At 40.0% G+C, this 12,509-nt stretch overlaps 1 protein-coding gene across 3 annotated transcripts in view; it reads right to left on the bottom strand.

Annotated features, from left to right (window-relative positions):
• Window positions 1-12,509, bottom strand: part of PARD3B (par-3 family cell polarity regulator beta) — a 1,015,886-nt gene that overhangs the window by 450,316 nt on the left and 553,061 nt on the right. For all 3 annotated transcript variants that reach the window (XM_045480900.1, XM_045480902.1, XM_045480901.1), the window contains exons 7-10: window positions 7,268-7,393; window positions 4,487-4,845; window positions 2,018-2,157; window positions 312-440 (exon numbers count right to left, since the gene is read on the bottom strand). In XM_045480900.1, coding sequence (XP_045336856.1) covers window positions 312-440; window positions 2,018-2,157; window positions 4,487-4,845; window positions 7,268-7,393 — 754 coding nt within the window. The remainder of the gene's footprint in view (window positions 1-311; window positions 441-2,017; window positions 2,158-4,486; window positions 4,846-7,267; window positions 7,394-12,509) is intronic.

Genomic DNA, 12,509 nt, shown 5'->3' with positions numbered 1-12,509 from the left:
GCGGACTGCGTTTTGCATAAAGCAAACATAGAGTACGCAAAGGGTATTTTATTTCGTTGAATAATGTTAAATTGCTTCCTTAAAAGGGTGTTCGAATTGGTACCCCGGAAGCACTGTTGGCATTTATCCAACGCACCGCATTAACATCATAAAGCTATGATACCCCCAAATGGGACAAAATACTTAGTGTGATTCAATTTTTGTTACAGATGAAACCTGTGACTTAGAACTCATCTCTCAGCTATTATGAATTCACTGGGTATAGTAAACTCTGCACCGAAGATTCAGTGAGACTGTGACCTGAACATTACCAGCTCTCGGGGAAGAAAAGTTCCTTCTTGACGGGCGATGACCAGCGATGCTGTTTCTCCCTGCTTGGTGCTCCTCAGCATGGCCACGAGCTCTTCTTGAGTTCGTCCAGTGACATCTCTGCCATTTACCTAATGGATGCCATCATATGAACAGATCACAACACTTTTCGTCTCCTTCTACCCTAGATGGTTTCCACAGGTAAGTAGCGAATGGGCTCCTACAATTAATAAAGCTTGGAACAGATGAAACTGAACACATGAGCCCAAACCAACTATGCTCAAAGTACCAGTACCGCACTGACCATCATGACTGAGGTGCCAGATCCCTTTGTTTTTATATATTTAAACATTTTTTAACGTTTTATTTATTTTTGAGAGAGGCAGAGAGACAGAGCGTGAGTGAGAAAGGGGAAGACAGAGAGGAAGACACACAATCTGAAGCCGTCTCCAGGCTCTGAGCTGTCAGCACAGAGCCTGACATGGGACTCAAACTCACAAACAGTGAGATCATGACCTGAGCCAAAGTCAGATGCTTAACTGACTGAGCCACCCAGGCGCCCCAGTGCTAGATCCCTTTAGAGTGTCAGTAATTAATAGTTTCTCATAGGACATTACATTCTTAGGAAGGGAAAATCAAAGTGAGAGCGGAGAATGATTCCTACAACGGGAAAGAAGTGGATTTCAGATGCTTAACTGGCACCATTTTCTGCCTAACGCTAAAAAGCAAACAATGGACCACAATCACACAGCAAATTTCTTTGGAAGTAAAAGTCTTTTGTTACAATTAGTGTTCTCCATCTTTGAAAATTATAGTCTCCGGGTCATCATAGATTATTGGAAATTATAATTTGGAGCTGTATTAATTACTTGGTGCATCTTCTTTCATAACTAGAACTATATACAAATGTTTAGTGTTGCTTCTATGCCATGAGAATGTTGTTTTTTTTTTTTTTAATTTTTATTTTCAACGTTTATTTATCTTGGGGACAGAGAGAGACAGAGCATGAACGGGGGAGGGGCAGAGAGAGAGGGAGACACAGAATCGGAAACAGGCTCCAGACTCTGAGCCATCAGCCCAGAGCCTGACGCGGGGCTCGAACTCACGGACCGCGAGATCGTGACCTGGCTGAAGTCGGACGCTTAACCGACTGCGCCACCCAGGCGCCCCGCCATGAGAATGTTAAATAAAACCGGCCAGTTTCAACGAGGATGATTTCTTGAAAGGTAAGTTAACAATGTATATTTCGCTAAGAAGATGATGCTATCACACAAAAATACATGGGAGGGGGGAATTCTCTTGCTTTGGGGGTGTTTCAAGTACATCTTTATAAGCCTAGATCAACCTGAGGCAGGCTGGCCTACGCCTGTGGGAAGTTTAAAGAAACTGTTGCCAGAATATGGCTATAACTCTGAGACTTCTTAGCCATAATTGCATATATGATGAATTCCTGGATGATTCAAATTCCCAGGAACCCTAAGAGGTAGATATGAGAAGGAGGAAATAGGGAAGAGTTCTCAGTGTTACTTGTCCTTACATAACTGACTCTATGGGGGCTTAAAGTCCGGTTTTTTTTTTTTAACATAATTAAAGTCCTTATCTTGTCTACAAGTGATAATTTTCAATTTTTATATTCAAAATATAAATATTATTGTATTTATGTAAACACCCAGGATACTTTACTGAAGATATTAGTTCCAATTCTTACCTCCAAAATTCTGTCCCCTGATTGCAGGCGGCCATCTTTTATTGCTGCTCCCTTTGGCAAAATGTTTTTTACAAAAATGGGACCAGGCCCATGTATGGAAGAGTCTCTGGTAACAACAGTGAAACCCAGTCCTTCAGGGCCTAGTGTGTAAGACCAGGAAAATGCACGGTCACCTTAAGTAGAAACCTTAACAGCGAAATCTACCTAATTTAGACTAATGTCAAGTAAGTAAATATTTACATTCCAGGAAATATTTTAAACACACTTCAGTTGTTCTGGCTGCAAATACAGATTATAGTTCCTGACAGGCCATGATGGTTTCAAAGTGAATTTAGGGCCCAATGCAGATGTGTAACACTTTCGTTTATTGAGGTACCAGAAGAAATACCACATGTTATCCATAAACCCAGGAGATTGATTTCTCAGTAAACCATAAGAAGCCAAAGGCCATCTGACATGAGTTTCGTCAGGCACTCACTCAGCTAGCCTCCCTGCAGCTCCCTACACCTGGGTCTCGATTCCTTGCATGCTGCGTCCCATTGTCCCCTCCCTCACTCTTCCATCTCCAATCTCTCTCTCCCAGTATGTGGTTTTCACTTTTTCTGAAGGTATGCTCAAATATCTGTACCCTAAAGAATGCTTACTTCAATCTTACTTCTTCAGCCTTCCGTCACCAATGACCTACCCATGACCACATCCACTAATTTTTCCTATTCTGGTCTGTTCCTTTCTCTAGCTTTGACACTTCTCTTCAGTTGTTTTCTTGAAATTAATGCCCCCTCTGTGGTTTTCATACCTTTATTTTCTGATTATTTTCCTACCTCTCTGATCACATTATGTCTGTCACTCTCTCTTACCCACGGTTTTCCCACATGAACATAGATGTTTCCCAAGGCTCTTACCTGGTACAATTTGTTTTCTAGATTCTCTGCCATGGCCAGCTCCTGCTCCAATTACCATCTCCCTATAGATGACACCAAAATCTCTTTGGCCCTAATTTCTCTGGTGTCAGCTTCTTACATATGACCATGCACATATTTCCACCAGCATTTCAAACTTCACTATGACCTCCTTTCTCTAATTCAGATCCTGGGCTTTTCACATACACTCATCTTCTAAAAACTCTAATTTCTAGTAATGGCATCACCATTGAACAAGCCACCTGCAATTCTCTCTCTCTCCCTTCTCCTACATCCAGTCACCAGACAAGGCATGCATATTATATTTAGACAGATGCAATGTATCCTTTATTGATACTTCATTGTTTGATCTCATCTTCGGCATATTATTCTGCTGTCAGATTGATCTTCCCAAAGTACAGCTGTGATGTCATAGTCTTTATTTTTGCATTTAAGGCTTTCTGATGGAGTCTTATGTTCTGTGTCTGATTTATCTGTCCTCAAAGCACTCAATCCCATGTCTTAGACATAGCTGGTTAATTTGTACAAAAAAAAACCCACAATGCATTTATATAAAAAGCCTAATTGCTAAGCACACTAGAGAATTTGAACTTCCTAGTCCATACAGTTTCTTCTCAGTACAGAATTCTTAAGGGGGGACAAAATTCTGACCAGATGATCTCTCAGAATAACCACCATATCCTAATTAAAGGCATATGTTATTTTCTTTTGATATACGTTAATGAGTATTTTAAAACTACCTTGTGATCATTAAATTCTGTATTAATTCAGACAAAACTTGGAGATTTTGGTTTCTTTTGAACTGAGTCTTGAGAATCACATCAGATTGCAGAAGGCCACAGAGGGGGAAGGGATTATCAGGAGGTTACAAAATAAACAAAAGCACAGAAGCGCATGAATGCTTATGTGTGTATATGGTATAATACTGCATAAATATGCATGTATATGAATGCCCTAGTCTCATTGATCTGGGCTTGAAATGCATAGAAAAGGTGGAAAAGATGAAGGTAAGGTTATACATGCTTTTGAAATTAAGTATGTTTTGAGAAACTGTTTGCAATGTTGAATTAGCGAAATTTCACTTACATAATTATATATAATAATTATCCATTATAATGATCACATACTTGCTTTTTGAGAACTAAATGTTTAGCTGGTATAAAACTATCTTAGAGAACCAGAAATAATATATGCGCTTTTTAGACTCTATCTACAAGGTGCTACAAAAATCACTCATCTTGCTGCAAAAAGGGTTCCACCGAATTTCAGTGCTTCTTTAGTGTTACGTTTTTCTCAGGTTTGCGATGGTTCTTTCCATTTGCCAACCTGTCTTTATCATCTTTGCTTCTGTTTCAAATACGCTATACTCTCCAGAAGGAAAGAATAAGAAAGTAGTACAATTTCAAGAAACTTAGGTAACTTACTTAAATCTATTCTTCGATACAATTAAATGAAGGGAGAATGAACAAAATTAGCCTTAATGCATTTCTCTTAACCAATTTTACATGTTACAATAATAGAATGCTATTAAGCATCATGTAATAATTACCTTTCTTTAGGTCAATCTTAATTTTCTTTGCATTTTTCTTGCTGCCAAACCCCATGAGAGGGGAGAGTGAGGGAGAGGATGGCTTTCTACCCATTCTTGGGATTCGGGGGCTCTTGTTTTGTTGCAGGGAAGTCGATGCATCCTCTTCAGGACGCCCTGTTCCTGTGAGACTTGCTGTTTTTATTCCTGATATTCCATGGACAGGAGGAGGCAGCTTTGTTCTCAAAACGCCATCATTGTCACCAAAAATGTTAAGTGGTCCAATGACTGATTTTTCATACTGGTCACGGTTTTGAGGTGGAAGCACACTGAGGAGGACGCTTGGGGACTTCATTGCCTGGCGGAAGACATCTTGAGCCCTTCAAAGAGAGGGAGTAAATATGTCACGACACCACGCTCTAGCGTGGCCCCTAATGCACCCCAAACCACGGCAACAGGAGAGCACAGTAGCACAGGGAAAGGAGAAACTGTCACTATTACTACCAGGATGGCTGCAAACTAAGTACCAGTTACCACTTAGGACTTGACCACGAGGTACCCAGACACTGGGCTGGCGACACTTGGGTGACTAACATGGACAATTCTCTCCTTTGATCTTTTTAACAACTTTCTTAATCTTCTCATTTCCTCTTCGGTAAGTATAATTCACTCTTATTTTGCAAAATGAGGAAAATGAGGCTCAGAGAAATCAAATAACTCGTCCAAGGTCCCACAACTTTTGAGTATTTCCGAATCTGAAAATCCGCCCAGAGGCTATTACTAAAGTAGATATAAAAGCAAACTTTAATTTTAGATGAAAAAAATTATTTTGTATTACTGACCAGATTATCAACTCGTTTCCTTTTAGGGCTTTATTCGAAAGTACAGGTCTTCCCTGAGATGCGGTGTGTTCCAGAATTTCAATTCTGACACAAACATTTCCTCCTGGAGATATTGATTATACTGGTTGTACCAGATGTCATAGCGAATTATCAATCTAATACGCCCCCTCCCTGCTATTCTCTTATAGAGTGCCTGTATTTTTTTACTTTTTTGTCTTAGTCCTGGGTGTTTTGCCTCAAATTTCCTACTACCTTTCGTCTCCTTCATCCTTATGCCTCCTTGTGCCCCCGACTACCTTGCCCAGCCTGTCTTGCCAACATGATCTACCCAAAAGGGTTACAGGAAAGCTGGGAGCCAGAAAATTCTTTCTTCTCCTCTTTCTCAAAACTCAGAAGTGATGGGGGAACCCCAGCAGCCCTCTGGTGACCACGACACAACTTAAAGAGAGCAGCCACTTAGTAAGGATGACAAAGCAGAAAGATGGAAAACGCCTCTCTTGCTGATGCTTGAGGAACTGCCGTACCACCTCTGGACCGCCGCCTCTGCACTTGGTTGTCTTTAGGAAAAAAAATTAATCATCTTGTTTAAGCTACCTTTATTTTAGGTCTGTGTCATTAACAGCCATACCAAATAATAATTAATCATAATTCCAACTGCCCTCTGAGCGCCCCTTCCCCCCCCCCCCCACCAACCTCCACTTCAACCTTACTTCTCCATGTTGGTGGGGGAGGGGGAGAAGATCTCACAGAGGCAGCCCAACTCCTCTGGTTAGTTCCTTGACTGGGAGTCAGTTTCTACTCCACACTACCTTCATACTGAATTTTCATGAGCCTCCGTTTCCACATTGCATACCTATCAAGTTCTTGTAAAAAGTAGAATGGTATTATTATTTTAAGAAATAGGCGTTTCGGTCTTTCTTCTTTTTTTTTTTTCGAGAATAAGATTTGTTTACTTATTTATTTGTTTGAGAGAGGGTGCGAGTGAGTGAGGGGCAGAGAGGGAAGGAAACAGAGAGATTCCCACGAGGGGCAGAAAGAGAGAGAGAGAATCCCATGCTAATAGCATGGAGCCCAAAGTGGGCGGGGCCTGAACTCACCTGAAGTGAGATCATGACCTGAGCTGAAGTCAGATGCTTAACCGACTGAGACACCCAGGCTCCCCACACTCTTTATTTCTTTCCACACTTAAGCAACCAGTGCCCACAGGCCCTCCTACCCACAACCACTTATACCGCCTGCCCCCAACTCCCGGTGCCATCAAACATACAAATACTGACAGAGAATGGTACAGAGAATGTAGACAATGAGTTGTTTTGGTCAGAAACAAGAGAAGCTGGTGGTCATTACTAAGGAATATTAATTAGTATTTGTTCCCTTGTTCCGGAACCCCACTGCGACGCCAACATACATTTAAAAAAATGGGCATCAGCACTGCATACTCTAATTCTTGGCTATGAGAACCTATTCCCATAACATTTTCACATGCAGAAAAATGATTTCTTGGGGGAGAATATTTTATTTTATTTTTTTCATTTGTTTCTGAGTCCTCACGGAAATCTCTCACAGATGTTTAGGTTTAAGGAAGACTGCAGACACAAAGCTGGTTAATTAATAAGCTGAACTAACAGTCTGTGAAAAGAGTCATTAAATACCAGTTTAACTGACCCATATCCCAAGCAAAACAAACCCATCTATCGATGATCCAGACAACCAGGCGGGAAGGCTTGGGGTATTCCGCAGTTTACTATTCCTGTGGCTGACAGGGACATGTGCAGGCTGCCTTCAAGGAAGCTCACACATAAGATGCATTTGAAAATGGATGTCCTGGGGTCATTCAAAGGCGACTGACCAGACATTCTACCTACTACCTACAGTTCTGATCACTAAGAGCTCAGTGATGATTTTAAGTACTCCAGGGATCAACACAGTAAATAAAACAATGGGAAAAAAAAATGCTTACTGAGCAAAGGTTTTGTCTACGAGGTCCACGTGGTTGATTTTTACGATACATTCATTTTCATGAAATAGTCCCTCCCGCTTGGACCTGCTATTTTCTTCAATGCCGCGGATGAAGAGTCCTAGAATCCTAAACGCAAAATTGAGGTTGAAATAGAATTACTGAGTAATAATATGCTAATTATTTCTCCGCTTGCAACTATTCAGAAGTATCGATTTCTCTTTGTGAAAGAAATTACGCTTTATATTCAGGCAACCGTTTGTCACTTAAATCCTTAGTAAAAAAAAACAAAACAAAACAAAAAAAAAATCCACTGAAAAGAGAAAGCCCTTCAAGACAGATGCACATCAACAGTGACCCGGAGTACAATGGTCCACCACTCCATTGCCATGTTTGCGGTATTCTTAGAAAAGACCCCTACAGCTCAGTGGAGTTGAGGATACCGAGGCCTCTGGCTTGGAGAAGGCTGACTGTAATGGGTTAGTGCTGAGACAACCTGAGGCGTAATAGTGGGAGAGGATTAGGCATTCACCGCACTTTTGCGCAGCCTTACTACCTGTTCCAGTAATTTGCATTTTAAGAAGAAAGCAGACACCTAAGCACAGGTCATGGTGCTCAGTTTAAAAGGCGGTTCAGTCCCATTTGTTAGTGCCCCTGAATCAAGTACGTGTGGAGCATTTCCCATGCTCAGGATGGAGGAATAGGAGACACGGCTACAGGACCAGGACAATGAGTCAGTATGAGCTTGGCATGCAGTAGAAATTAAAACCAAAAACCAAAGAAGTCCAGTCTTCATAGGAGGATCTGGGGGGAGAATGGGATGTAAACTGGTTCAGAAGAATGAGTAGGATTTAGGTAGGGGGAGAAAGGGATACACCTGGTGGCAGGATGAAGGCTGTGTGTTTATGTGGGGAGCCAACACTGGATGGGGAGGCCAGAGCCACACAGAGGGGCCTCGGACACTAGTGGATGGACTCAATCGAATGAGGCTGGAAATAGCAGTACAGTCACCGCTCACTGCTTCTGAGGGAGACGGTGACATGATGGGGCAGGGCTTTGGGAAGACTTGTCTGAAATTTCAACCAGTAAGCGTTGGGATTCAGAGAAGAGAGCCGGAGGCTAATGGTGCTTTGTGGCTGTGGCTCAGAGTCAGGAGGGAAGGGGTTGAAAAAAATGTCAATTACAGGAGAAAGAAAACGATAGCAATCAAGAATTAGATTGTGTGTGTGTATATGTGACTCTTACATTTTGGTAGTATCCAAACCCAAAACTAAGACATCAAACTTGTGTATGTTTCAGCTATTTCTCATGCGACCTAGCTTCCTCCTGGGGCATGTCAGGGTCCTAGCTGTGTTCCCAGAATAAGACAGAGAGATACGTTTTCCAAGAAGAATCTGCTGGGCATGGAGAAACAGCCATCTCCTTGTCCCTTGTCCTCTTGTCTTTCTGCTTTGTCTTTCTTTCTTTCTTTCTTTCTTTCTTTCTTTCTTTCTTTCTTTTTTTTTTTTTTTTTTGTATACAGGCCTTGTATGTTATCACACAGCCCCTTTGTATTAAATCTCAGATCTGAATAAAATATGAGAACATTTTGTACGTGGATAACAGGGGCATCCATGGAGGAAGGGCAATCTCTAATGAAAGCGGAGGAGAAAACCATCTTCCCATTTAGAGCAGCCTCACAGTGAGCCCTTTGCCCCCAGGACCCAGTTCATTTAATGAGCTCGTGTCATCTGAAGATGGCAAGGGGTGGCACATGCGGTGGTATTTAGGTTTCTACTCCAGTGGATGCAGGAGACAGTCACGCCACCTGTAGTAGGGAAGGCTCAGGGTCATGGGCACAAGTGTACAGGGGGTGTTTTATACACTGCATTCCTGGTTCTATGTTAGTAAATTCACAATATTCTGTGTGGAAGAAAAAGGGGCCAAAGCTACTATTTGATAAAGGATCTGAGATTCAAATTAATATTTTTAAGAAACTAATCCTACCTTAATCTCATAACATAATATTAAAAAATGACCTAGTCGACATGCAAAAGAAGAAGAAGAAGAAGAAGAAGAAATAGAACAAAATAGTGTTTCTTCCTAAATGAAACAACTCTGTAATAGTTCACATTTTGGACTTTTGTTTTGGTGGATTCACAATAACATGATCCATTAGGAGGCTCACATGTGGTTATAAACTCGTTTATGTAAGCGATATTTTTTTAACAAGCATTCAAGTCTTCCTTTAATTTAATTCAGTACATCATCAGTCATGTAATGTTACTCCCTAGGATTTAATTTCACATTTTGGGAGATGAATTAATTCTTTCAGGCCACTGGGTTGCAATTTAGCTGGCATATTACAGCTGGAGTATGCGATGTGAACCTCGCTGATCCAAATAACCTAACTTTCCATGAAAAATTTATTGACAGGATAAGCTCAACTGTAAAACCCATGTGTCAGAGGTAATTTTGGTAAAATGTAAAACTGACTGATTTTATTAGTTTGGTTCCTGGCAACAAACCACTCCTGCCTTCTCTTTTCCACAGAAGGGATGGATTCCCTCCAGTTTGATTTCATCCAGACCAGTATGAGAAGGCTAAGAAAAGAAATCTCTCACTATCCTTTTGACCCAAAGTTGCGGGCTGTGGTCTTTGTGTCCTCTGGGACCAAGGCTCTCGGGGACTTAAAGACCAATGCTGGGGAGGAGCCAGTTAATTTGCATTCGTGAGCAGTGATAAAGGAGGCTGAAATCCACTGCCCCACAGAACAAGAGGGGGGGACAATTGCTTCTTTTTCTTCTAATAATCGTTTAGAAGCTAACCCACCCCACACTCCTTGACCTCTTCCGCGTATCACGGGCCTTGGCCACTCTACAAGCTTTGCAATTTTATCTAAACGTGTCCTATCCTTGCATTATGTGTTGATCCTCACCCACCCGTTCCTTCTTCTCTGTTGTATTTAGCTGTCTTTACTAGGAAACTAAGGTATACTATGCTACCTTTATTGGAAAACAATTAGATTTCATGCTTTTCATTCTAAAACAAAACTACATTATTTTTTCTCTTAAGCCAATGAAATAAAAGTGCTTTTTACTTTGCAAGAACTCAGTTTTGTGTATATTTGTTTTGTTTCTTACTGTGCAAGCCAAGGGGCCTCCATACAAGTGGCATTCAACACCCTAAGCTATGGTACTTAATGAATCCATTGAGGCCTTATCTAGTACAGCCACCATTGTATTGCACTCAGGGTTTCCTATTCAACAACAGGTATGGCAGTGTTTTTCTAAAAGAAAAACTATATATATATATATATATATATATATATGGAGAAATTGGAAGCAAAGTCAATTACAGTAGTCTTAGTAAATAATTAAATGTAAATTCTAATTTAAAATAATGACACAAGCCAATAAAAGGAAGGAAATTAAGCACTAAGTATACCACTATGACCTTAACTCACCCACTCCCCCCCCCCAGCCCCCGTGCTCACACACTGAAACCATATGGCATTATGAAGTCAGACACTTGTGTGACACGCTCTGTACTCAGTTGCATCTAAACACATGGGTTGAGTTAAGTGTGCTGTTTCAGCCTGTACTCATTACTTCTTAACTTTTATTGGCTCATGTCTCCACTTCCATATTATTTTTTATGTTTTTTAATTAAATTTCCTTTCTATAATACTAATGGATAGCAAAAAAAAAATATACAACTATTTCACCAAGTTACTAAACAGTTGACCATGAACTTATAAAAGTTCACTTGTGAACCAGGCTTTTTCGTTTTAGCCATAATATTAATAATACTGATAATTTACACATTCATATGTTGTGTGTTTTACAAGGAGTTTTCATATTTTTAATGTCATTTAATCCTCATAACCTTTATGTGAAGTAGGTATTCACAAGAGGCAAGCTTAGAGGACTTGCTCAAAGTTATGAAAGAGAGAACATGGAGATTCAAATCCAATTGTTCTGAATCCAAATGTAACACTCTTTCTATTCTTCAAGGCTTATGCTAGAAATCAGAACCAGGAAGGAGAAGGGAAGAAATCAATACATTTTAGTGTGTTTTCTCATTTGATGTAAAAGATGGTGATTTCTGGTCTATAGGGTCAACCTGTTTTCCGAACTATTGAAAATGACGTATGGTGACTGTCACATCGTACATTTCTTCATGTTTTGGAAATTGGGATGATCTTGTGTTCTATTCCAGCTTCATTAAGCTAAAGGGCCTGGTAATTTAACCGCTCTGGCATTTCACAAAGCTCTATCAGTATACTTCTGCCAAAAGCCATTAGAATTTCTCATGACAACTGGATAAATACTCTTCCTGTCTATCAAAAACAACCTCAGCTTGTCCTGTGCCATAACCCATAACATTTATAAACACACTTATTAACACATACAGGAAACGAAACAATAAGAGCCACTAGCTTTTCAGTTCATTTCTTTTTAGAGAACATTCATTCCAGCAAGAGCTTGGCATCAGATGTTATTTGCAAAAAAAGGTGATGACTTTGCAATTACAGGTAGCAGATGGCTACCTGCTGAAAATGATGCCAACCAAAATATCATGACTAAATCTGCTTTTCCTGCTATGTGGCAGACTGAACTGAATAAATATTCAGAATCAGTAAATGAATACTATATAACCTTTGGGAAAATTTTTACTCTAGAAAGAGCAATGGAGTGAGGGGGTATGGATCTGGATTTTGTGTGACTTTGAAAAAATTCAACTGACTTTTCTGGACTTTGCTTTGCTACGCTAAAATAAGACATTCTGCCTTTTCAGTGAAGCGTTTGATATAAGAAAAATTAATTTAGCAAATTAATTAAAATCATATCACGAGTGAGAAACTGATCTTCTTTTAAGAAAAGCCCTGTCTTTTAACATAGCCCTCGTCAATATCAATCTGTGCTAAAGGCAGTCATCTTATTGAACAGTGACATAATATCTGATACTAGTTTTGTAAAGTTGTTAAAAGAATAGTGATATTAACTCTCAGACACATACTTTAATTTCCATCAGTAAAACAAGTTTTATATTCAGTTAGGTGGACATGAATTTCAAGAAATGCTGACATCTAAATTCTCATTTGCCACTATGGATTTAACAATATAATTTCAAAAGGATGTGGTATACTATTTTTAAATGATTACATTTTATTTTAGAAAAAAACTAGCCCAATGGCCTTTTACTTATACTTAAAATCATGAAAACACATAGCTTCTGATACAGCTACTTATAAAGCTAGAAT

The sequence above is a fragment of the Leopardus geoffroyi genome, chromosome C1 (assembly GCF_018350155.1).
Source record: "Leopardus geoffroyi isolate Oge1 chromosome C1, O.geoffroyi_Oge1_pat1.0, whole genome shotgun sequence".
NCBI classification, from domain to species: Eukaryota; Metazoa; Chordata; class Mammalia; order Carnivora; family Felidae; genus Leopardus; species Leopardus geoffroyi.
Note: the sequence above shows the minus strand (reverse complement) of the source record. Positions and strands in the feature narration are given on the sequence as shown.